This window comes from Copadichromis virginalis, linkage group LG5 (genome assembly GCF_057382275.1).
Source record: "Copadichromis virginalis isolate Kocher_CV1m ecotype Utaka linkage group LG5, C_Virginalis_male_GT1.1, whole genome shotgun sequence".
NCBI classification, from domain to species: Eukaryota; Metazoa; Chordata; class Actinopteri; order Cichliformes; family Cichlidae; genus Copadichromis; species Copadichromis virginalis.
In genome coordinates, this window is record NC_140622.1 from 18,909,917 (window position 1) to 18,935,295 (window position 25,379).

Sequence of the window (25,379 nt, forward strand, 5' to 3'; positions counted from 1 at the left end):
GCACGTCACTAAAGCCTGTCCTCACCCGGCTGCCGTCGCCGGTCCGGGGTGTCCGTCGCCGTCCACTTGAGCACCTTCAGTCACCAAAATGGCGAATGTGGTGCTGGAGTTTAAGGTTTCTGCCGGTGATTCAGAGCCACAGAGTCGCCCTGTCCTGATCATCGGGCAGCACACCAACCTGCAGCAGGTCAGCTGGAGCCAGATCAAAGGAAAACTCCAGCCGGTCGTTAGCAAAGAGGTAATCTTATAAATGATAACAAAAGCTCGGTACCGGCTAATGTTAGCGTCACGCTAAGCAAAAGTTAGCAAAAGCTAGCACAGCTAAGTTATTTCATGACACAGCTAGCGAAAAAGAGTCCAAAGGGCAAAGCTATAACGGTGTCAGTGTAGGCTACTTAGTAAGCTAAGAGCTACAATAGTCAAGAGATGTTTGCGGTCTTATTTGTTTTAGGGTTTTTTTTTCCATTATCATTATTATTGTCATAATCACAATTATTATTATTAGTATGACCGTAGAAGTAAATCTCACAACACCAGTAATTCGTATTTTGCTTACTTCCACGGTTGCCCGGCTGTCACATAACTCCTGGATGATTGTAGGTTAGAAAAGCAGTACTTAAACCCAGACAGTGGTCATTAACCTGTCTCCGAATAGGATTTTGCAACTGGAGCATTGACGAGGTTAAAGTCCCAGTCTTCAGTATCCAGATAACTAATGCCGTACTACTGCAGCATATCGCATATGTGTAAACTTATTTTCAACATAATCGACATACTGTCGATGGAGTTTGTCCAACGTGCTCCTGGTGAGTGATTAGATCACTGGTGGTGGATTTGGTGGGCAGACTAATACGCTCAGAGTCATTGAGTGTGACAGTTTTCCAATCAGCGTCGGACTGTTTGTGTACAATGATTTGCTGAGACACTGTTGGCCTGCTCCATGAAGCGCTCTGATTATTCTGAGCATGTGTATGTACCTTCTAAGGTGATAAGTGTGAAAGCATCTGGAAACATTGTGACACTAGGAATTTTTCAAACCCAGTATCTCAAATTCCCATCACCTACTGGTTCACTTGCCTCTTATTTTAATCTGGTGGAAGCACTGTGTACATACTGCTGACTGGTTATAGTCTTTCCAAAACATTCCCAAAACCGCTTTGTAGATTCCTGTCATAAACATCTGGAATAACATATTTAATATTAATAGTGGATTATTATTACATCATCAGAGATTGTTGATTTCCCAGACTGCTTGTACTTAGTTTACAAAGAGTAAAAGAATTAGAGGATTTAACAAAAAATGTTTTTCAAAGCTTTAACATCTTTGTGGTGAGTCAGAAATGTCAATTTTTCCTCATGTTTTCTCAGATCTGGCAGGCAGCTCTGAGTGCTTTAAACCCAAACCCCACGGACAGCTGCCCCCTGTACCTCAACTATGCCACAGTGGCCGCCATTCCCTCAAGGGTCAGCAGGCACAACAGCCCGTCTTCTGCCCACTTTGTGTCCCGCCTGGTCCGTTCCTGCCTTCCCGGAGGGAATAACCGCTGCATTGTGGTCAGTATTTTCAATCAGAATTGTTTCCTGTTTGTTCTTCGGGGAAGTCAGAGGTTACTTTAAGCTACAGAACAAATCTGTTCTTTATAGATGCCCGCTTTCTGTGCCATGGGACTTCTGGGAGTCCCATGGCACTCAAATCTGGGTCATCCAGTGGTGAGGTTGTTTGCTTCACGAAGTGGCTAACACATCTGCTCTCCAGATGGTGTGTGAGCGTTCAGATGTGTTTGCATCCTGCTGTGCTATGGCCCGGGCCTTCCCCATCTTCTCTCGCCGCTCCGCATCCTCACGCAGAACTGAGAAGAAGCATGTGACTGTGGAGTTTGTGATTGTTGGGCAAGATGCCAATCCTCTGGAGGCTGCAGAGCTTGAGGTACTTTAAAGTTTTGGGTTTTAATTGTTAGTGCTGCTCATAATTGCCTTTTTTGTGTGTGTGGGTGGTCTGCCATCACTTAATGGCCTTTGTTTTTCATCCCATGTTCAGTGTCTTTCTAACGCTGCTGATGGAGTTCGACTGAGCGCTCGCATTGTGGACACTCCATGCAATGAGATGAACACAGATCACTTCTTAGATGTAAGTGAAAGTTTCTGATTTGCATAAACTTTGTTAACCTGTAACACGTTTCCATGAAAACGTTACCTGTTAAGCTTCTGTGTCCTCATTTCAGTTTGCCCATTCTCACATTAGGCTATAAAGTTAAGTCAAACTGTCGTCTATTTATTGATGTTAGTAACAGAAAGTGAATATCTTAAGATATTTGTTTACAATATCAGGAGTTAATTTCGCAAACCCATTGCATCACTTACATATCGACAATACTTTTTTATGTACACTTTAATACTTTTTAATTTTTAATTTAGAAGTAAGGAGGGTTGAAATCTGTTAAAACTAGTTTTAATATTTCTACTGCAGTTTTTCATCACAGCCATAAATTTCTGTTTCAGGAAATCAGGGCTGTGGGGAATGAACTTGGAATCACTCCAGTTATCATTCGTGGAGAGGAACTGAAACAAAAAGGGTTTGGAGGTACGACCTCTGCGCATGCCTGTGTGCTTTATTTTTAGCTTGAATTGTCACAGTTCTCCAGAATTGCTATGTCAAACTTTTTTGTTGAGTGTGCTTTAGCTAGAGAGACTCATGGTGCAACTCTAATGGAAAGAAATGGTAAACAAGAAAGTCAGCTGTGCTGTTCACTGTGTCTGGTTTCAACTGAAGACGCCAACAAGCTTTAAAGCATGGAGAGAATTTAGAAAAAAAATCTAATACATTTCTTTTTACACCTCAAATACTAAACATGCATATATACAGGAAATACTTGGTTGAGATTTCCCTAGGGACACCAGAGTGATGGATTTTTGGGACTGATCCCTAGTAGAATATTTTGAAGCTAGGCTATATATTGTTTTAGTGTTTTAGTGTTGCGTATAAGAGGCCGTAATGAAGTGCTAGCTAAAATATGATCCTAAAAGGACAAATCAGTGGCAGGCTGTAGTAGCAAAAATGCACTCAATGAAAAATTGACTTATTCTTTAAGGACTAAAATGGGCACCTATAGAAAACTGTGCCTGTAAGTCAAAGCTTAATTGTGTAAAAGTCTGAACATTTCAGATCACTGAAAATGCTTTTCTTTCTTCACCCTCTCAGGTATTTATGGTGTTGGAAAGGCAGCAGAGCACCCTCCTGCGTTAGCGGTACTTAGTCACACTCCTCAAGGCGCTACCCAAACAATTGCATGGGTGGGCAAAGGAATTGTGTATGACACTGGTGGACTTAGCATTAAGGGAAAGGTATGCTTCTGTTTCCTGTGGAGATGATAACTAATCATCTATTTAGAAAAACAGACCTGCATGCCTCACTTGAGTATATTTTACAGTGTTACTGGGATAGCTGATAGATGAGTTGTCTGTGTATAGAAATATAATTTAACAGGAATAGAAAATTATGTTAATCAAGTGGAAAAATGCAACAATATTTGGCTTAACTCATGTATTTCACCTTAACAGTGCACTGAGTCATGGTGTGTTAGCACAGAATTTGTTGTGTGTACCCCAAACATTAATCTTCACTGTGATCTTGTGGACCATGTTGCACCTCCAAAGTCTCTGTCTGCTGTAATCTCTTAAGTTTGACAACTTTCAGTAAGCTCATCCACTGTCTGGGCAGTCTGGATGATCCTGGAAACCTCCACGCTGATCTTTTAAATAAACTCTAAGCCTATTCTCTGTAATCTGTTAGCAAGCAGCACCTTTTATATTCACTAGTTCAGCCAAAAAGCTTTTCTTACTGTAAATGAATTTATAGACAACTGGGTTGCTGTCCTGCTCACTGCAGAAGAGATCCATTACATGTAAATAAGTTGTGGTTTTTCCTTCTTCTAGACCACAATGCCAGGGATGAAAAGAGATTGTGGTGGAGCTGCTGCCGTTCTGGGAGCATTCAAGGCCACCATTAAACAGGTGAGGTGACAGAAGGATCCCACATCAGCTCTCACGGCTGTCATTTAGGCCTCAGTCTCAAATGACTAATTGGGAAGTAGTTGCTGGCTGTTGCTAAATGAAGCCAGTCGTAAAGAGGCTGCTGCACTAAAAACCTCTTTTTGATTGTTTTGGCTGCTTGTATTTTTTTTATTATTATTATTATTATTATTTTTTCATATAAAGTATGTGCAACTGTGACAATCTGCTAGCAACATTGGCAGTTACAAGGAAGTTTTAGGTGCAGCACTTTATACCAGCCTCTGTCTTCTGTTTGTTTCAGGGCTTTAAGGATAATCTCCATGCAGTGTTTTGCCTCGCAGAGAACTCAGTTGGACCCGCAGCCACGCGACCTGATGATATCCACATTCTCTATTCTGGAAAGTGAGACTTTTTTTATTTATTTATTTTTAAGTAGTAATATATCATTTGCTTGGAAATTGATTTGACACACTTGGTATCAAATTACCTGTGTGGTTTGTATTCAATGTCTCTCTGCCATCAAGGTGTGACTGCACATAAACTGCGTCCGATATCATTTTCCACGCTAACTCGAGAGGAATGAATGTGGGCAGTGGTATAAAATGTCCATTCTCCCTTTAAAGGTCAGTGGAAATCAACAACACTGATGCAGAGGGCAGGCTGGTGCTGGCTGATGGAGTAGTGTATGCCAGCAAAGACCTGGCTGCTGATATTATTCTGGATATGGCTACACTGACAGGTGCACAGGTGGGTGACTCTCACTAAACCAACCACTGCAGGTGCCCAGATCAACACATTCTGTACTGTGAGGCAGGTGCTGCTTCATAGCTGAAGTCTCTTTGTTTCTGTTGCTCAGGGAATCTCCACAGGAAAGCACCACGCAGCTGTGATGACAAACAGTGAGCAGTGGGAAGCTGCAGTTGTGCGTGCGGGCCGCAGCAGCGGGGATCTCGCTCACCCTCTGGTCTACTGCCCCGAGCTGCACTTCAGCGAGTTCACCTCTGCTATGGCTGACATGAAGAACTCTGTGGCAGTAAGTGGCAAAATCCACACGCGTGGCAAGACACAATCCATATCAGACACGGAAGAATTTAAAATACAGGGATTTCACCACCTACTTCAAACAAGCTCAGTTTAGCTCGTTCATCTTGGTACTATCACATGGGTGGCTCAGGAATTTTGCACAGTATAAATTACAATGAAATTTTTATTTTATTGTTGTGTAAATCATTATATATTCCTTACTTAATGTATAATGTGTGTGTATGTGTTAGTCCCGTAGGGAAATTACTCCTCTGCATTTAACCCATTCACCCAGTGAAGCAGTGGGCAGCCACCAGTGCAGCGCCCAGTGCTCAGGGGTACCTCCAGGTAGCCTTCAGTGAGCCGATCATGGGGCAACCACTTTACCTACTGAGCTATCTTTGCCCCCCATTAAGTCCTTTAATATTGACAAAATCTGGGAGATGTGCTTCCAGAAAGTGACCTGACACGGTTGGATGAAGAGATGTGACCTCACCATTTTTAAGTTTTTACAGCACATAAAACCACTGATCTCTGCTAAAGAGAAGAAAAGAAACAGAAGATTTTATGAGTTGTATGGTTTTGTGAATTTTGTGCAGACTTGTTATCGACGAGTCTGACGATAACAAGTGTGACGATTTTCCAAAATATCCAAGCTTAGGGCGATCCGTGATAACTCACTAACGGAGATTTCCCGCGTTAATGCGGTTATGGCGTTAATGTCATTTTAACAAAATTAACACTGACAGCATTAGTATTTTTTTCAATGGCTGTTATAATTTATTCAGGCTTGGTTGCTGAGGTGCGTGTGTGTTTTGCATTGACAGGATCGGGAGAACGCGCAGAGCTCCTGTGCTGGCCTCTTTATTGCATCTCACCTGGGCTTCGATTGGCCCGGTGTCTGGGTCCATGTTGACATTGCCGCTCCTGTTCATGCTGTGAGTATCCCATGCTTCACTGTGTGGATGTGATTTTTAAAAAGCAAGCCTATGAACACATTTTTGTTAACTAAAATAAATCATTATGTTGTTCATGTTCATACATCACCAGCAATACAGTGCGGTGCACTTAAAACACCGCTGCAGCACGCACATGGATAGAGTCTGTTTGCTGCTTTTCGTATGGCTTATTTAGTGAGTCACCAATCCACAACAGTGATAATACAGTGCAGGGTTTTCAGTTTTACTACTGTTTACGTTTATTGGATTGTGAAGTCAGGGTTGGTGGGGATTTTCTGACTTTCTGAGGAGGAAATTTCGATTCTGAATTTCCAGTTTCCTGCTTCAGATGGAGTGCAGCGTGTTTTTTGCTTCAGGTTCAAGTTGGAAATTGTAGTGCATCACTGAAGTTGTTCAGAGTACTGGCTTTAATCACACCTACAAATTTGTGCCAAGTCCTTTTTTTTTTTTTTTTTTGTCTTTTAATTATATTCTTATTGAAGAAAGGGAAAAAAAAAAGGGACTTGTTACAATAAAGTGCATTGACATTATTTAGTCAAAAAAAGAGAAAAGGAAAAGAAAAAAGCAAAACCCTTTTTCTTAGTCCTTTTGTTTTACATTCTGATAGCAAAAAAATAAAATTAACTCATTGGCTTGACAATGTGTTACATAATGCAGCATGTTTAACTTATTTACAAAAACTACATTAGGTACATATTATGAAGTTGAGGGTCAACCTGACATTGTTCGATACATGGGAGATACACCAAGATACACCAATTCAGGGCTGGTCTTACCTAAATTCAGGGCGGATGGGGGACACAAAGCTAATCCATTTATTCCATATTTTGTAGAATTTGTCTTTCTGAATTTTTAAAAAGAATGTCAATCTTTCCATTTTAAATATTTCGAAAACCACATTAAACCAATCCTCAAGCGTTGGCGGAGTTGGATTTAACCACTTTCTGGTTATTGATTTTTTGCTGGCTGCTAATAGCGCTTGTAAGAGTTTTGTGTCCCCTCCCCGGACCGAGCCAGCAACCAAGCCCAAGTACAAATTTACAAAATTGATGTCAAATTTTATCTTAAAAACCTCACACAAAGTTTTATGGATTCCCAGCCAGTAATTTTTTAATTAATTTTAATTTTTAGTAATTTTTCCCAGCCAAGTCAAGTAAATATTGAGTGAAGACTCTTAAGAAGTAAAGGGCTTTGCTGAATGTTTGAGGAAGTTGGCACCAAACACCACTGTAAAGCCTCACCTCTGAGCTAAACATTAAGGAAACCTTTGACTGAGCTTATAAAACACAATCTGCAAAGACTGTGTGAGTAAAGCTGAAAGGAGAATTAGCACTGATTTAAAATGAGACTTTACCGTTATTTGACCAAACTGTCCAGCTGTGTCAATCCAGTGGTGTTTAGGTTTAGAGCGTATTCGGAAGTGCATAAAAACGAACGTGTAGAACAGGAATAAAGTGGTTGCCAGTAAATGCCGTGACGTTCTTTCTATCAGGGATGTGCATACACTTGTCTGATTTCCTTGCTACACAGAGACTAGAGGAGCTGCTTTCTGGCGTATGCTTCCTCAATCACTGCGAAACTTCCCATTGTGTTTGAACAAAACAAGATCAGCTGACCTTACTGCCTGTGACTGGTCGACCTTTAAAATAAACTGGTTTTATAACTTTCCTGCAGGTGGTTTCCTGATGCTCTGTCATGGTCTTGTGATTCAGTTCATAAACAACAGTCCTTACGCAGGCTTTCTCTCTAATAAATCTCCATATTTGTGGTTGTCTTGTGTTAGAAATTGGTTTAAACAGCTTTGTTGTGGCAACTTTTATGCTGAATCAGGTTTCCAACAAGAGATTATGGCAGCAATAACTGAATGGAAAGTGGAGGATAAGGTTATTGGTTTTTAAGAGCTTTTCTTCTCTCTTGCAGGGAGAGCGTGCCACAGGTTTTGGTGTTGCTCTGCTCATGGCCCTGTTTGGTCAGGCATCCGATGACTCCATGCTGAACCAAGTTTCTCCTCTGGGTGCAACCACCAACGCGTCCGAAGACCACATGGAGCGCGACTGCAAACGGCGAAGATTGGTCTAATGAGGGAAAGGGGGGGGGGGGGAATAAAATAAAAAAAAAAACACACCACGGTTCACTCCCCCGACTGCTCCTGTGCCACCACACACTCAAACTGTTTAAGCAAGTGCTTGTCCAATTTAGAGATAAAATGTTTTAGAGTCTGTGTTCTGTGTTTGACTTGACCGAATAAACCAGATAAAAATGAGTCAATCAGATGTGGTATAAATGATTGTGATCAAGCACAGGCCCTCATTTGTGCTCGTTACGTGGCACTTGCCGCACTGATTGCCTCAATAGCTTCTTCATTATTCAGTTCTCATTGGTTATATTAAAATGTAAGCAAACTTCGAGTTAAATTAATTATTGATTCATTCTTCCTTTTTTTTTTCTTGTGTTTTTACCAGATTCTACAATTAATGCAGTTGAATTTTTTTTTACCCCATACCTCAAATGTTGCTTTCCAGTGTCCATTTCATCAGCAGAAATTTTTGTAATTTCATGCTTTATGCAAACAGAGAATAACGCCATACATGTTGTACTTAGACGTTCTGAAAATCACTGGCTCAAGATCAGTGAAGATAGACGTGTTATCTTTTGTAACAACTGCACTTTGTTAACGCTTTGTATCTTTGGACTGCCTAATCTCTGGACCAAAATGAGTGCTCACTGCACTTTTTAACAGTTTCACTCTGTCACATGACTGCTGACATGCTTTGTCAGCATAAAACACACAGGCCAGACGTTAACTGTAAGTTGAAGTGTTCGTTTCCAGCACAAACAAGTTTGTTTTTTCTTCTTCTATTCGTATGACAATCGTGTTGTCCTTCAATAAAGGTGGTGCCATCTGTCATCTGTGTATGTAGATTCAGTCACTACAGAATTAATAAGCTGAAGGCTTGTTTGTTTAAATAAAACAAACAAAATGATCTTATCCCCTCACATGACTTCAGCAATGTCTATCCAACTTGGCATGCCAAGTGCTTTTATTTGTAGTGCGGTTTGCTGTGCTGGTGTCTTGTAGCAGATCCCCAGTTATCATCTTTCCCTGTCATTAAAATTTCAAAATAGCCAAACACCTAAAAAAAAAAAGTATTCAGTGCAACTCTATTTTATCTATATGTGTATATATATGTGTGTGTGTATGTTACTCACAGCAATAGTCATCACAAGGCTTCATAAGAACACTTCTGAGGCAAATCTACTCTCTACTGTTACCAATTTCTCATCAGATTACAGCTTTTTAATTAACCACGCTGATTTCATTGTAGTTTGATTAAGTAGGAGATGATTAAGCATTGTCCTAATCATCTCCAGGTTAAAACATCCCTCTGTGTCTAAAGATTTGTGGTGTGTGTGTGAGTAATAACCTCTTGTATTGGATAATGTCACAAAAAATAGGGTGTTTTTAGGCTTAAACCTTGGTATGACTAAAGCTCAATAAATCAATCAATCAATCAAGGCTTTATTCGCCACGTGCAGGTTGCCCTGCAGTGAAATAGGACACCCCCACCCCACCCCCCCGACCTTACACACACAACACAGACATCACATGGGGATACAGGTCGGAGATCGGTAGCGTTACAGAAAAAAAACACTGAAATATACACTACAATGGGAAAGTACAAGAGGAAAAAAAGAGACCTCTACTCATGCTGGACAGCATGAGAACAGAGAACAAAAAAACTCCTCTGCACAAAAAAGCACATAAATGTCCACAGCACAACCTTATGGAACACATGACAAGCCACAAGGTCGGGTGGGGGGTGAGGAGTAATCAAACACAGCAGCCGTCCTGCCCAGCGCTACCATTCCAGCGTGGGCTCAGACCCGCCGTGTTCCCAGGAGGGAACAAGCATTGAAGGCGTTTGGAAAGGGAGGTTGGATGAGTGTGTGCGTGTCCAGAGTTCAGCTGAGACAGTGTCCTTCACCCTGCTAGGCTAAGTAAACAGTCTTCCAGCCAACCCAGGTGGCCTTGCATGGAATGGGAAGGAACAGACTAAACACAGTCGTTATCAGGGAGTTTTTGTTCCGTGCCAGCCTTGCGACCGCAGCTGGCGCCGAAAGGGTATCCGCACATGAAGTGATGGTGCTTTTTACTTTAGTGCGAACAGCTCATATGAGCTGACAAACAGACAAACTGAGCATCAGAAAGAGGAAGGAAAGTTATTTAAGTGAGATTGAATGTGGCATGGTTGATGTTGCTGGGTGGCCTATTCCAAAAGCTGCTGAACTACTAGGATTTTCCTGCACAAGAAGAATAAACAAAGAATCAAAGATCCAGGGGGTGGCTGTTCTCTGAGCAAAAATGTCTCGTTGGTGTCAGAGATCAGAGGAGGATCCCTAGACGGCTTCAAACAGATAGGAAGGTAACAGTAACTCATTATAATATAATCAAGATAAGCAGAAGAGCATCTCTGAATACACAACACATGGAACATTGAAGCAGAAGAAGACCACACCAGATGTGATTCCTGTCAGCTAAGAACAGGAAACGGTGCAAATCACATGGGCTCACCAAAATTGGATCATAAAAGATGTGAAAGATGAACTTTTGAATGATGAGCCTTGATTTCTCTTGCGACATTCAGATCCATCCTGCCAAAACAGTTCAGGGCGGTGGTGGTGTAATGGTGCGGGGATTACATTTTGGCACACACTTTGGGCTCCTTAATACCAACTCAGCTTTGTTTCAACACCACAGCCTATTGCTGACCTTGTCAGCTATGTAATGACCAAAGTGTACCCATCTTATAATAAACCATGTTATAACACTCTGATCATCATGGTTTCTTGAACATGACAGCGAGGTCACTGTACTCAAATGACAACTAAGGTTCCAACCAACCAGGAGTTGTACCTAATAAAGTATTCACTGACAGTAATACACTAGAAATGTGCATACAAAACAGCAGCACATAACGAATCTTTTATGTTTAATTTCATCTTATCTTGTGACATTGCTTAATAATTACTCTCTTGCAATTTAGGATAGATACTCTAGAAGTGAGTATCTCCTGGTCCCGTAACTAAAGCACTGCTCGGTGTCAGAGATGGCTCTCAAAGCCGCGGTTCTTGTGCTGTTTTCGGCCGTGCTGTCTGAGGTGTCGGCTGGAGTATTTTTTAAGCAGAAGGAGCCGTGCTATGTCCCCTCACCGAAGAGAGGCGGCTTTGGACTGCGGTAAGTTCAACAAAGGCTTATGTCGCTTGAAACCAGTGCAAAAATAGATATTCAGTATGTTAAAGAAGGATTTGCAGTGCTTTGCAAACTCTCAAACTTCCCCTCGTGTCTTTATATTTTGCTTCCAAGGAGCCAGACTTGCCTTGTAATTTTTTTAATGTGATCTTTAAAGTAGTTCTTCAGGCTCTCTGAAGGTCTTTCACGGTTTTTCTTTGGACATTGTCTGTTTTTTCTCTCCTTTTTAGTCTAGTCATTGTATCTGACCTGACCAAGGGATTAACCAGTGTTGTGTCTACAAAAAAAGAACCATTTTTCCTAGCATAAGTACAATTATTTGTTCCAATTTCTTCTGTTAAATCTATGAAACACACAGTGAGAGATATAAAATAGTATTTTTTTTTTTCAACAAGCTGTGCTATTGGCTGGAAAGTTGGCATATGACAGCATGTAGTGTAATGTGTCCTTAAAAATTAAGGAAACTGGAAAAATAGAGGAACAATGAAAATGTTGCAGGGCTTAAAAAACTTTCTGCAGCAGATAAACAATGTCCTTAAAATAGTGAAAAAAAGACCTGAGACACAAGACCCGAAAGATAAGTTAGAACTGTGCAAACCCTGTTTTTGCTTAATATACTGTATTTCAATAAAGTACTGCACCAATTTCCCATTTTCTGAGCAAAATCTAAAGAAATGAGGGGTGGCTCAAGACTCATTTTGTATGTTACTGGTATTACATTTGTGTAATACCAGTAATATGTGTAATCTATATGGTATGGACTGACAGAGCACACGATATCTGTGTATTCTTCTCAATACTGCAGCTGTAATGTGAGGTTTTGCACATCAGACTAGTGAGAAGGACAATTCTTTTGCATCTTGTATCAAGACTTTAAAAGTTATTTTTTAAAGAGAGGAACTGAAACAGAAGAGCAAGAAGATTTTCAAACAGACTTTATATGTTGTAGCGGGGACATCAAACTTAAACATCAGACTGATCCAGTAACTGTGTGCAATGACACGTATGTTCACAGGACCGCACCTCGTCCTCACGAGTATTTGAAGATTTCTGATCTGCCGAAGTCGTGGGACTGGAGGAACATCAATGGCACCAACTACGTCAGCACTACTCGCAACCAGCACATTCCCCAGTACTGTGGGTCCTGCTGGGCACATGGCAGCACCAGTGCGATGACAGGTATGACTCAGCAAAGCTTAACTATGTCACATTGTACATGACTATGACACAGGTGTGCTTTCACTTCTTCTTTCCATAGAAGGGACATTGATGAACAGAAAGTAATGGCTGCTACTTATTTCTTATTTGCATTAAATCAGATCGAATCAACATTAAGCGGAAAGGAGCGTGGCCATCTGCCTACCTGTCTGTCCAGAATGTGATCGACTGCGGTGATGCCGGCTCGTGCCACGGAGGAGACCACACTGGGGTTTGGGAATATGCTAACAATCACGGGATCCCAGATGAGACCTGTAATAACTACCAGGCTAAAGACCAGGGTAAGACTTTCACAGTGTACACAGTGACCAGAGTGATGATCATATGCTTCAACATCATATGTTTACTCAGTGCTAATCTAAGAGGCCCTGTTTTGGCTCAGGACACTCCTGCAAGATAGATGAATGCTGTTCTGATAACCTAGGGGAATATGATTATTGACGTTAAAAGGTTTTTACACAGTGTAGGCTAAAATGCACAGGATTTACTGTATTTCACCACATGTGCAAGAGTAGACAGACTCTTTCAAATATGCAACAACTAAGATTAGTAAATATATTTAACCTCCTAGGACCTGGCGTCCACATATGTGGACATCAAATTTTGGGTTATTTAGACCAAAATACTCAATTTTGCTCTACAAGGGCCTGATATCCACTTACGAGGACATTATGCTGCCACTGTTCTATCGAAATTTTAAACGAATATCCTCATATGTGGCTTTCATTTTTCTTAGAAACAAAAATTAGTTAAAAAAAGATCTGGTAATTCTTTGTTTTTACATTCATCAGGTCCCAATCGGCCCAAATATCAAAGAGAAATTAAAAAAGCATGCCGTGAAAGAGTTTGGGTCTTAGGAGGTTAAAGGACTTCATCAGAATTTGTTAGAAGAAAATACATTTGTGTTTTTAAGGTCAAAATGTTCCCCTGGCTGGCTGCTGCATGTCCCTGTGAGGCTGAGCCATGTATGTTCTGTTTCTCGCTCTCTAAAGATTGCAATAAATTCAACCAATGTGGCACCTGCACCACTTTTGGAGTGTGCAATATTGTGAGTAACTACACTCTGTGGAAGGTGGGAGATTACGGATCCGTCAGTGGGAGAGAGAAGATGATGGCAGAGATTTACGCGCATGGGCCGATCAGGTTTGCAACTTTTTCATACGTTTATAAAATAGTCCATTCTGGTTGCTTTGTTTTACTTGATAATTCAATCTTAATAATAAAGCAGATATCCCAAACCAACATAGGACACTAGTTAGAATCCTGATTTCCACCCTAAACCTTTTCCTGTCATTCCATACTTATGTAGGGGAGAGCAGTGTGTCATGATTTATGAGAAAAATTGTCATCGATATACAAATTCTGTAAACATGAAATCACTGATTTAATAATTAATTAGTTCTCTGGGCCAACTTTCATTTGTTTAAATGTGGTACAGGCTATAAATAAGTAGACCTGACAGTCAACACAAAAAGTACATGTTTGAGGTATAATTTTTTCAATTCCCAAAAATATATATATTTAAAACAATGAAGCGGGCTACATATTGAATGGATCATAACACACAAGTATTGATGTGATAGCAACACTAGCACCGGTATCTATAAAAATTAATATTTGGATTGATCCACCCGCAGATTTTTAAAAGAATCAAAAGTATGACCCATTTTGACTCTGTTTAGAAGGTGGTGGGTTGAGCAGCTTTTGTAGTTTCTTTGAATCATGTTTCTGTCTTGGAAATAAATGTTCATTAAATTAAATCTGCAGTCAAGAAGATCTGTGGTTTAAAGTAGCTTCTCTAGGCTTCATCATTTCAGCATCCGATCATCTGCTGCTGAAATGTTGTCAGTGCAGCAGAGCATTAAACTCATCAGTGACTGCTGCAACTTTTAAGCAGAAAGAGGAAGTAACCTGTGGTATTTAATGATTTTTAATTTCTTAGCTGCGGGATTATGGCCACAGATAAGCTGGATGCGTACACTGGAGGTCTCTACTCTGAGTACCAGGAGGAGGCCTTCATCAACCACATCGTGTCAGTGGCAGGATGGGGAGTGGAAGACGATGTCGAATACTGGATCGTACGCAACTCCTGGGGAGAGCCATGGGTGAGTCGATGCCAGATAGCTAATGAAATGTCCTCTCGTTGCTGTTTAATTTGCAGCCGGTTTTATCAAATCAAATGCATTTTCGCGGTCACAAATACAAGAATATTATTTCATTTGAGAAAGAAATCCTGTATCTGATTTCTTAAAAGAATTACTTTCTTATTTAAGTCTTGGCTTCTTTATTTTTGCCTTCAGGGTGAAAAGGGCTGGCTCAGGATCGTGACCAGTGCCTACAAGGGAGGAAGTGGCAGTAAGTACAACCTGGCAGTAGAGGAGGACTGCATGTACGGAGACCCAATCGTACCCAAGGACTACCTCTAGAGGAGCCCAGTGTCAGATTGTCGGCAGACACTCCGATGCCTTCCAAAGAAAAGCTTTTTGTGTTTTAATGTTAAGAAGGGAATAAGTTCAGGTTTTTCTTTTTTTTTTAAACCTAAATCATTATCAGGGTCTTCCAGCTGAATATCAAACTGTTTATGCCGATTCAAACTGTCTGATTACCACAGAGAGGTGTGCAGGCTGTTTTACAGATTTAAACTTTTAAAGGGTTTTATCAGAAAGAAGAATGATGCAAGTTTTTGTGCTGCAGAAAAATTCAGGCCATGCAACAGTCATCACAGTAAATAAAGAGGGTTTTTTGTAACCTACAGTATTGAGACAGCATAGGAAAGCTTTTAGTTTTAATTTGTAAATTCACAGTGATTCAGCCAAAGAACACAACTATCACACTTTCTGCTGCACTGCTCTGACGCCAAATGTTTGCAGTGTGTGGCGTTACTGCTACTGACAATGTTGCACTACACAGGGATGAATGCAAAAACTGAAATAAACATACTTTGTGTGCCTTTGTGTGCAGTTTGAGTCAAATATAGATTCTTGTAATTTGCCATTTGTTTTATGATGAACACTTTGAACCCAAAATATTTCATTGTGACAATTTGTTTTCAAACTGTACCAATAAACACTTCATCTGTCCTTTGAGTTAGAATGTTTTATAGAAACCTCTCAGGCTTTTCTATTTTACCATCCACTGTCTTTACTTTAATACACACGTCATTAATTGACGTCAGTCAGGTGAAGATGAACTGACAGTCAGTTTCATGGCGATCTTTTATTATTCCATAACAATACAATCACCTGATCTCACCCAGCAGAGCGTGCTTTTGACATAAGTTAGAAAGACACTCAAGAAAGCTGCAAATGAAGATGCTGGCAGAGCATCTCAGGTAGGAAACAGAATCTAGTGATGACCTTTGGCCCCGTTAGCTAACCAGACTATATTTATGCTACCCGATGATTTCCTCCAATACACAGTGATGATCTTTGGAAGATGCAGTTTGCCCAGTACATTTCAGAGGCTTCTGGAGTTTACCTCTTTAAAACATATTGTTTAGTTCTAGCTTTCTTTTATTCTTTTGTGTATGCTGACAGCCTTTCTGCACTCCTTACTGTCTTAAGAATTGTAAAAACGAATCTTATATGTTTAATTTCATCTTATCTTGTCACATTGCTTAATAATTCTTCTCTTGTAGTTTAGGATAGTTTTTCACTGTCATTACAACATTATTAAAACTGAGCTTCACAGACAGTGCGACACTAAGAGCATTCTCACACATGCCACAACATGACTTGTGATTTCCTTGTAAAGCACGTGGGCTTTCGTAGTTGGGGTCATGTGACTAGTATCGGCACCGGTTAATCTTTACTGCATGCATCCACCCAACTCACTCTCAGGTTATTTATGCAGCGGACTAAAACTCTAGAAGTGAGTATCTCCTGGTCCCGTAACTAAAGCACTGCTCGGTGTCAGAGATGGCTCTCAAAGCCGCGGTTCTTGTGCTGTTTTCGGCCGTGCTGTCTGAGGTGTCGGCTGGAGTATTTTTTAAGCAGAAGGAGCCGTGCTATGTCCCCTCACCGAAGAGAGGCGGCTTTGGACTGCGGTAAGTTCAACAAAAGCTTATGTCGCTTTTTTACATAAAGCATAGCAAGTAGTTTAAACTATAAAGAGAAGCGGGTTTAAGTATCTAAGTAACTAACCGAGGCTCGCGACAGCCGTCTGTTAGCTAAACTGGCTATTGTAAATAACCTTAACTAAGAAGTTATTTATTCTTTAATAGATTTATATGAATAAATAATTCAATATAAAAGAATTAAATAAGCCGTACACAGATGTACTGGAAGTCAAAATCAGACCGTTTAAATCCCTTGTTTTATTTGCTTTGTTTTTGGAATGTGTAACAAAAGAAAAAAACCTGTTTTCTCGGTCGGTACAAGTCACGGGATTTGGCGGATCCGTTTTTGCGGAAGTTCCCTGCAGCTCAACCATCAGCCCCCAAAGACTCATTTAGATTCAAAAACAGCTGCTAAACAGCCAGGAGTTCAGAAATAACAACGTGTCGTTCCCAAATCTCCGTCAGAACAAATATTAAATACAAGGCGTCTTTATGTGCAATCTGCGCTTCTATGTGAAATAAAAACAATAAAATTGAGAGCTATTTAGTTTGAACTTGAACTGATTTGTGCCATATTTCTGAAACCAGTGCAAAAATAGATATTCGGTATGTTAAAGAAGGATTTGCAGTGCTTTGCAAACTCTCAAACTTCCCCTCGTGTCTTTATATTTTGCTTCCAAGGAGCCAGACTTGCCTTGTAATTTTTTTAATGTGATCTTTAAAGTAGTTCTTCAGGCTCTCTAAAGGTCTTTCACGGTTTTTCTTTGGACATTGTCTGTTTTTTCTCTCCTTTTTAGTCTAGTCATTGTATCTGACCTGACCAAGGGATTAACCAGTGTTGTGTCTACAAAAAAAGAACCATTTTTCCTAGCATAAGTACAATTATTTGTTCCAATTTCTTCTGTTAAATCTATGAAACACACAGTGAGAGATATAAAATAGTATTTTTTTTTTTCAACAAGCTGTGCTATTGGCTGGAAAGTTGGCATATGCATGTAGTGTAATGTGTCCTTAAAAATTAAGGAAACTGGAAAAATAGAGGAACAATGAAAATGTTGCAGGGCTTAAAAAACTCTCTGCAGCAGATAAACAATGTCCTTAAGAAATAGTGAAAAAAAGACCTGAGACACAAGACCCGAAAGATAAGTTAGAACTGTGCAAACCCTGTTTTTGCTTAATATACTGTATTTCAATAAAGTACTGCACCAATTTCCCATTTTCTGAGCAAAATCTAAAGAAATGAGGGGTGGCTCATTTTGTATGTTACCGGTATTACATTTGTGTAATACCAGTAATATGTGTAATCTATATGGTATGGACTGACAGAGCACACGATATCTGTGTATTCTTCTCAATACTGCAGCTGTAATGTGAGGTTTTGCACATCAGACTAGTGAGAAGGACAATTATTTTGCATCTTGTATCAAGACTTTAAAAGTTATTTTTTAAAGAGAGGAACTGAAACAGAAGAGCAAGAAGATTTTCAAACAGACTTTATATGTTGTAGCGGGGACATCAAACTTAAACATCAGACTGATCCAGTAACTGTGCAATGACACGTATGTTCACAGGACCGCACCTCGTCCTCACGAGTATTTGAACATTTCTGATCTGCCGAAGTCGTGGGACTGGAGGAACATCAATGGCACCAACTACGTCAGCACTACTCGCAACCAGCACATTCCCCAGTACTGTGGGTCCTGCTGGGCACATGGCAGCACCAGTGCGATGGCAGGTATGACTCAGCAAAGCTTAACTATGTCACATTGTACATGACTATGACACAGGTGTGCTTTCACTTCTTCTTTCAATAGAAGGGACATTGATGAACAGAAAGTAATGGCTGCTACTTATTTCTTATTTGCATTAAATCAGATCGAATCAACATTAAGCGGAAAGGAGCGTGGCCATCTGCCTACCTGTCTGTCCAGAATGTGATCGACTGCGGTAATGCCGGCTCGTGCCACGGAGGAGACCACACTGGGGTTTGGGAATATGCTAACAATCACGGGATCCCAGATGAGACCTGTAATAACTACCAGGCTAAAGACCAGGGTAAGACTTTCACAGTGTACACAGTGACCAGAGTGATGATCATATGCTTCAACATCATATGTTTACTCAGTGCTAATCTAAGAGGCCCTGTTTTGGCTCAGGACACTCCTGCAAGATAGATGAATGCTGTTCTGATAACCTAGGGGAATATGATTATTGACGTTAAAAGGTTTTTACACAGTGTAGGCTAAAATGCACAGGATTTACTGTATTTCACCACATGTGCAAGAGTAGACAGACTCTTTCAAATATGCAACAACTAAGATTAGTAAATACATTTAAAGGACTTCATCAGAATTTGTTAGAAGAAAATACATTTGTGTTTTTAAGGTCAAAATGTTCCCCTGGCTGGCTGCTGCATGTCCCTGTGAGGCTGAGCCATGTATGTTCTGTTTCTCTCTCTCTAAAGATTGCAATAAATTCAACCAATGTGGCACCTGCACCACTTTTGGAGTGTGCAATATTGTGAGTAACTACACTCTGTGGAAGGTGGGAGATTACGGATCCGTCAGTGGGAGAGAGAAGATGATGGCAGAGATTTACGCGCATGGGCCGATCAGGTTTGCAGCTTTTTCATACGTTTATAAAATAGTCCATTCTGGTTGCTTTGTTTTACTTGATAATTCAATCTTAATAATAAAGCAGATATCCCAAACCAACATAGGACACTAGTTAGAATCCTGATTTCCACCCTAAACCTTTTCCTGTCGTTCCATACTTTCCTTTCTAATAATTGCTAAAAAGGCAAAAAGAAATCTCTAAAAAATAATTTTGTTCTAGCAAAGTGAATTTTAAAATATTTATAACAATGTAGATTTGAAAAAAGCTATGCAGTACTACAAATTTTGGTATCTGTCCAATACCAAGTAACTAGAAGTGTAGTATTGCCACTACTGTTACCGATTCTTTCAAACTATAAAGGCAGCTTATGTAGGGGAGAGCAGTGTGTCATGATTTATGAGAAAAATTGTCATCGATATACAAATTCTGTAAACATGAAATCGCTGATTTAATAATTAATTTGTTCTTTGGGCCAACTTTCATTTGTTTAAATGTGGTACAGGCTATAAATAAATAGACGTGACAGTCGAGACAAAGTACATGTTTGAGGTATCATTTTTTCAATTCCCAAAAATATATATATTTAAAACAATGAAGCGGGCTACATATTGAATGGATCATAACACACAAGTATTGATCTGATAGCAACACTAGCACCGGTATCTATAAAAATTTATATTTGGATCGATCCACCCGCAGATTTTTAAAAGAATCAAAAGTATGACTCATGTGACATTTCTCCCTTTCAAGGTTTGGTTCCATTATCCACTCAGTTTCCACTCAACAAAATGTACTCACATTTTGTTAAAAATACAGTATATGAATGTGATGACAATAAGCACATGATGCACGAGAGTTTGTAGTGTGATCGGGTACTAAATATGGTGCAGCTAGAATACTCCTACTTCCTCTTGTCTCGTTTCTGTTAGTTGAAATCTGAGGTGTGAAGCTGTTGGAGCTACATAAAGATTATACTGAAACCGTTTGTCTCTGGGTTGAGCTTCAGTAGGACAGAAGTGTAGTTTTATATACCGCCTTCAATTGCAGTGAAAGTGAATTGTCATTTGTGGCATTATAGGCACATGTCAAACTTAAACCTCAGAGGGCAAATCCTCATTATTTGCAGATTATAAAGTGATTGCAATGACAGATGAGAGTATTTGTAGTTCTTAGGTTTTAATAAGCATCCAATTTTATTGACATTTCCCAGTCATTGAGTTGTCATGTTGAGATTTTTGGAAATGTGTAAAAACCCAATGAAAGGCATAGTGTTTCGCTTTTACACAAGGATTTTTGTGAGCAAAGTATATATTTGTGCTTCACTTACTGAATTGTGTGATGGCAGCTAGTTGAGTTTTTGTTGAAGGTTTGATTGTAAGAGTGGGCCTTGTATTATTTATTACTAGCAAATGTACCAATATATACGATTGTGGGAATCGCATAAAATAGTTGAATGCGAAATATAGATATAGTTTCATCAAGGTCGGTCTGCTCGTCTAGGGGGTGATGGGGAAAGTACTGTACATACATAAGCTACAATCATTATAGTGTGATGTCAGTAAAGTGTATTTGTCTGTCCCTGGCAGTTTGACAACCCTGACCCATTTTGACTCTGTTTAGAAGGTGGTGGGTTGAGCAGCTTTTGTAGTTTCTTTGAATCATGTTTCTGTCTTGGAAATAAATGTTCATTAAATTAAATCTGCAGTCAAGAAGATCTGTGGTTTAAAGTAGCTTCTCTAGGCTTCATCATTTCAGCATCCGATCATCTGCTGCTGAAATGTTGTCAGTGCAGCAGAGCATTAAACTCATCAGTGACTGCTGCAACTTTTAAGCAGAAAGAGGAAGTAACCTGTGGTATTTAATGATTTTTAATTTCTTAGCTGCGGGATTATGGCCACAGATAAGCTGGATGCGTACACTGGAGGTCTCTACTCTGAGTACCAGGAGGAGGCCTTCATCAACCACATCGTGTCAGTGGCAGGATGGGGAGTGGAAGACGATGTCGAATACTGGATCGTACGCAACTCCTGGGGAGAGCCATGGGTGAGTCGATGCCAGATAGCTAATGAAATGTCCTCTCGTTGCTGTTTAATTTGCAGCTGGTTTTATCAAATCAAATGCATTTTCGCGGTCACAAATACAAGAATATTATTTCATTTGAGAAAGAAATCCTGTATCTGATTTCTTAAAAGAATGACTTTCTTATTTAAGTCTTGGCTTCTTTATTTTTGCCTTCAGGGTGAAAAGGGCTGGCTCAGGATCGTGACCAGTGCCTACAAGGGAGGAAGTGGCAGTAAGTACAACCTGGCAGTAGAGGAGGACTGCATGTACGGAGACCCAATCGTACCCAAGGACTACCTCTAGAGGAGCCCAGTGTCAGATTGTGGGCAGACACTCCGATGCCTTCCAAAGAAAAGCTTTTTGTGTTTTAATGTTAAGAAGGGAATAAGTTCAGGTTTTTCTTTTTTTAAACCTAAATCATTATCAGGGTCTTCCAGCTGAATATCAAACTGTTTATGCCGATTCAAACTGTCTGATTACCACAGAGAGGTGTGCAGGCTGTTTTACAGATTTAAACTTTTAAAGGGTTTTATCAGAAAGAAGAATGATGCAAGTTTTTGTGCTGCAGAAAAATTCAGGCCATGCAACAGTCATCACAGTAAATAAAGAGGGTTTTTTGTAACCTACAGTATTGAGACAGCATAGGAAAGCTTTTAGTTTTAATTTGTAAATTCACAGTGATTCAGCCAAAGAACACAACTATCACACTTTCTGCTGCACTGCTCTGATGCCGAATGTTTGCAGTGTGTGGCGTTACTGCTACTGACAATGTTGCACTACACAGGGATGAATGCAAAAACTGAAATAAACATACTTTGTGTGCCTTTGTGTGCAGTTTGAGTCAAATATAGATTCTTGTAATTTGTTTTATTATTATTTTTTTAATTCATATTTTTATTAAGGTTTCAAAAGCAGGCATTCACAGTATGTACATCATGTAAGCATTCTTCATACTTAGGTTATCTGCCTTAAATACTGAAATAGTATTTTAATTTACATCCAAGTCATAAGGGAAGAATACTTACAACGATAGAAGTAATTGAAACCATCACATAATCCGAAAATCAAAAAACAAAAAACAAAACTAACAAACCTAAGAAAAGAGAAAAAAAACAACAAAACAAAACAAAAAAAAGAAACAAAAAACAAAAAAAAACACGGATGTGTTGGTATGGGGTGATCCTATAAATATATATACATACATCATAATTATTGGTTTGTAATAGTAAAATCTGGCCTATGAGGCGTGATATATTTAACCCAGTTTTCCCAATATGATGTAAATTTCTCCAGCTTGTGGTTAACAGAAGCTGTTATCTTTTCCATGTTATAAATTTCCATTGTGATTTCCATCCATGTACTTATGTTTGGGCTCTCTGGGGATAACCATTTTCTGGTGATATTCTTTTTACAGGCCACCAATAAAATATTTATTAAATGTTTATCATATTTAGGCCATTCCTGAGGTATATATCCAAAGAACATAGTCTTACTCTTGAGAGATATTTCACATTTAAAGATATCCTGTAAGGCATTATGTATTTCTCTCCAATAATCCCTCAAGATTGAGCAGTCCCAGAAAATATGGTAATGATTTGCACTTTGATTTCCACAGTTCCTCCAACAAGCAGGGGGGTTATCATCATAATGAGACTTCTGAGAAGGTGTTATAAAGTATCTAATTAGGCACTTCCAGCCAAATTCCCTCCACTTTTGTGAGCTGGTACACATCCACTGATATCTCCATATTGCCGTCCATTCTTCCTCTAATATTTTTATCCCTCCTTCCTTCTCCCATTTTGTTCTTTTATAAAACCCTATACTCTGAAGCCCTGGGCGGGACTGAAGCTCAGATGGATAGCTTTCTGAACTCTCTAGACTTACCCACTCTAGATGAAGAACAAAATCAAGCAATGACAATGAATATAACTGAGGAAGAATTAAAAGCTTAATAGGCTTAAATTAAGTAAATCACCAGGACCAGATGGTTACACGGCAGAGTGGTATAAAGAATTTAAAAAGGAACTGATACCTGTCTTACTGCCTACATTGAATTGGGTTTTGAAAAAGGCACAAATGCCCCCCAGTTGGAAGGAGGCAATTATTTCAGTTATACCAAAAGAAGGCAAAGATAAAATGGAATGTGGATCTTTCAGGCCAATCTCTGTTCTTAACGTGGACTATAAACTTTTCACATCTATCATGGCCAAACGGCTAGAAGAGTTCCTACCAACACTGATATGTAATGATCAAACAGGTTTCATACATCAACGCCAAACACAGGACAATATACGAAAGACACTACACATTATGGACCATATACAAAAACACAAAATCAAAGCAATTGTGATGAGTGTAGACGCTGAAAAAGCCTTTGACTCTGTCAATTGGAAGTTCCTCTACAGGGTACTATATAAATTTGGCTTTCATGATATGATTATTAAAACGATACAAGCATTATATGATAATCCTACAGCCAGGATCAAAATTAATGGATGTCTATCCAACAGTTTTACCCTAAAAAGGGGCACTAGACAGGGCTGTGCATGGTCACCGTTACTTTTTGCACTATACTTGGAACCACTAGCTCAATCCATCAGGCAAAATAAGGACATTAAGGGAATTTTTATCAAAGGGACACAATATAAACTGGCTTGCTACGCGGATGACATTTTGATTTACCTTGGACACCCAACATATTCTTTACCCAAGCTGATGCAGTCATTTGAACAATACGGCCAATTATCAGGCTATAAAATTAATATAGGTAAAACCCAGCTACTCTCATATAACTACAGCCCACCAGAAGAAATAAAATGTAGCTACTCTCTGGTATGGCAAACGGAGTGTTTTAAATATTTAGGCATAAATTTACCGAAAGACCTTACAAAACTATTCGAACAGAACTACCTACCCTTATACAAAAAAATAAAGGAAGATATAGTAAGATGGAATTTAATTCCTTTCTTTAGTTTTAATTCAAGAATTGATTCTATTAAAATGAATGTATTGCCAAGATTTTTGTATCTATTTCAAACCCTACCAATAGAGATTAACCAAAGTCAATTTAATGAGTGGGATAAAATGTTATCTAGATATATATGGCAAGGTAAAAGACCAAGGGTTCGCCTTAAAACACTACAGCTGGCTAAGCAAAAGGGAGGATGGGGCCTCCCTGACCTCAGATATTATTATTTTGCAGCGCAGATGAGAGCAATAATATGCTGGTGTAACCAATCATACACTGCCCAATGGAAAACCATTGAGGAACAAATGCTGTCTATACCTATTCAGGCAACTCTAGCTGACAATAACTTACAAACCTATATAAAAAATACTGATAACATGTGGGTGAAAAGGACCCTTAAAACATGGAGAACTATTATAAAGGAATATAAACTCGAGACCAATATTACAGTTCTTAAATGGTGTGCTTACGACTCAGAGTTCAAACCTAATGAACTGGATTCTAGATTCAAGGACTGGACAGGTAAGGGCATAACAGCCCTGTGCAGTATAATGAAGGATGGAAAATTGTTCAGCTTTGACATGCTTAGAAAAACATTTTCATTAGAAAAAGAAGACCTCTATCGATATCTGCAGTTAAGGCACTATGCCGACACGAAGATGAGAAACGTAACAATGATAAACACACGCTTGATGGAACTGTTTATAAAAAGCTATAACTCAGAAACTATTGATAGAATTGTATCATGTCTCTATAAGGGTCTAATGGATTTGAAACCACATTCGACTTCATGTAATTTGTTTTATGATGAACACTTTGTACCCAAAATATTTCATTGTGACAATTTGTTTTCAAACTGTACCAATAAACACTTCATCTGTCCTTTGAGTTAGAATGTTTCATAGAAACCTCTCAGGCTTTTCTATTTTACCATCCACTGTCTTTACTTTAATACACACGTCATTAATTGATGTCAGTCAGGTGGAGATGATTTCCTCCAATACACAGTGATGATCTTTGGAAGATGCAGTTTGCCCAGTACATTTCAGAGGCTTCTGAAGTTTACTGAAAGAAGCTTTTTGCAAAATAAGTAGTCTTCATACCAGCAGATACACAAAAGGAGAAAAGGCACAGAAAGGTAAAAACAAGTTTTCTATTAGTTAATTCAAATCAGTTCCATTTTATTTGTATAGTATCGAATCACTGTCGCCTCAC

At 39.4% G+C, this 25,379-nt stretch overlaps 3 protein-coding genes across 3 annotated transcripts; all 3 read left to right on the forward strand.

Moving 5' to 3' along the window:
• Window positions 1-21: 21 nt before the first annotated feature.
• Window positions 22-8,901, forward strand: npepl1 (aminopeptidase like 1). Its single transcript, XM_085456411.1, has 12 exons — window positions 22-238; window positions 1,369-1,554; window positions 1,757-1,927; window positions 2,039-2,128; window positions 2,500-2,581; window positions 3,200-3,342; window positions 3,934-4,011; window positions 4,313-4,413; window positions 4,635-4,758; window positions 4,868-5,044; window positions 5,862-5,972; window positions 7,914-8,901. Exons 1-12 carry the CDS (start codon window positions 89-91, stop codon window positions 8,070-8,072), a joined length of 1,572 nt encoding a protein of 523 aa, XP_085312537.1. The 5' UTR covers window positions 22-88; the 3' UTR covers window positions 8,073-8,901.
• A 2,150-nt stretch (window positions 8,902-11,051) lies between these two features.
• On the forward strand, window positions 11,052-15,542 carry LOC146709467 (cathepsin Z-like). Its single transcript, XM_085456412.1, has 6 exons — window positions 11,052-11,229; window positions 12,260-12,423; window positions 12,564-12,743; window positions 13,455-13,605; window positions 14,405-14,567; window positions 14,763-15,542. The coding sequence occupies exons 1-6, from the start codon at window positions 11,102-11,104 to the stop codon at window positions 14,886-14,888; spliced, it is 912 nt and encodes a 303-aa protein (XP_085312538.1). The 5' UTR covers window positions 11,052-11,101; the 3' UTR covers window positions 14,889-15,542.
• Window positions 15,543-16,222: 680 nt separating this feature from the next.
• LOC146709468 (cathepsin Z-like) lies at window positions 16,223-25,046 on the forward strand. Its single transcript, XM_085456414.1, has 6 exons — window positions 16,223-16,507; window positions 18,091-18,254; window positions 18,395-18,574; window positions 18,984-19,134; window positions 21,016-21,178; window positions 21,374-25,046. Exons 1-6 carry the CDS (start codon window positions 16,380-16,382, stop codon window positions 21,497-21,499), a joined length of 912 nt encoding a protein of 303 aa, XP_085312540.1. The 5' UTR covers window positions 16,223-16,379; the 3' UTR covers window positions 21,500-25,046.
• The last annotated feature ends 333 nt before the right edge of the window (window positions 25,047-25,379 follow it).

Coding starts and splice junctions, on each gene's coding strand:
- LOC146709467 (XM_085456412.1), top strand. CDS start 11,102: ATGGCTCTCAAAGCCGCGGTTCTTGTGCTGTTTTCGGCCGTGCTGTCT. Junction 11,230..12,259: donor AGAGGCGGCTTTGGACTGCG/GTAAGTTCAACA, acceptor GTATGTTCACAG/GACCGCACCTCGTCCTCACG. Junction 12,424..12,563: donor CAGCACCAGTGCGATGACAG/GTATGACTCAGC, acceptor GCATTAAATCAG/ATCGAATCAACATTAAGCGG.
- LOC146709468 (XM_085456414.1), top strand. CDS start 16,380: ATGGCTCTCAAAGCCGCGGTTCTTGTGCTGTTTTCGGCCGTGCTGTCT. Junction 18,575..18,983: donor CTACCAGGCTAAAGACCAGG/GTAAGACTTTCA, acceptor CTCTCTCTAAAG/ATTGCAATAAATTCAACCAA. Junction 21,179..21,373: donor ACTCCTGGGGAGAGCCATGG/GTGAGTCGATGC, acceptor TTTTGCCTTCAG/GGTGAAAAGGGCTGGCTCAG.
- npepl1 (XM_085456411.1), top strand. CDS start 89: ATGGCGAATGTGGTGCTGGAGTTTAAGGTTTCTGCCGGTGATTCAGAG. Junction 1,928..2,038: donor TGGAGGCTGCAGAGCTTGAG/GTACTTTAAAGT, acceptor TCCCATGTTCAG/TGTCTTTCTAACGCTGCTGA. Junction 4,759..4,867: donor CTACACTGACAGGTGCACAG/GTGGGTGACTCT, acceptor TCTGTTGCTCAG/GGAATCTCCACAGGAAAGCA.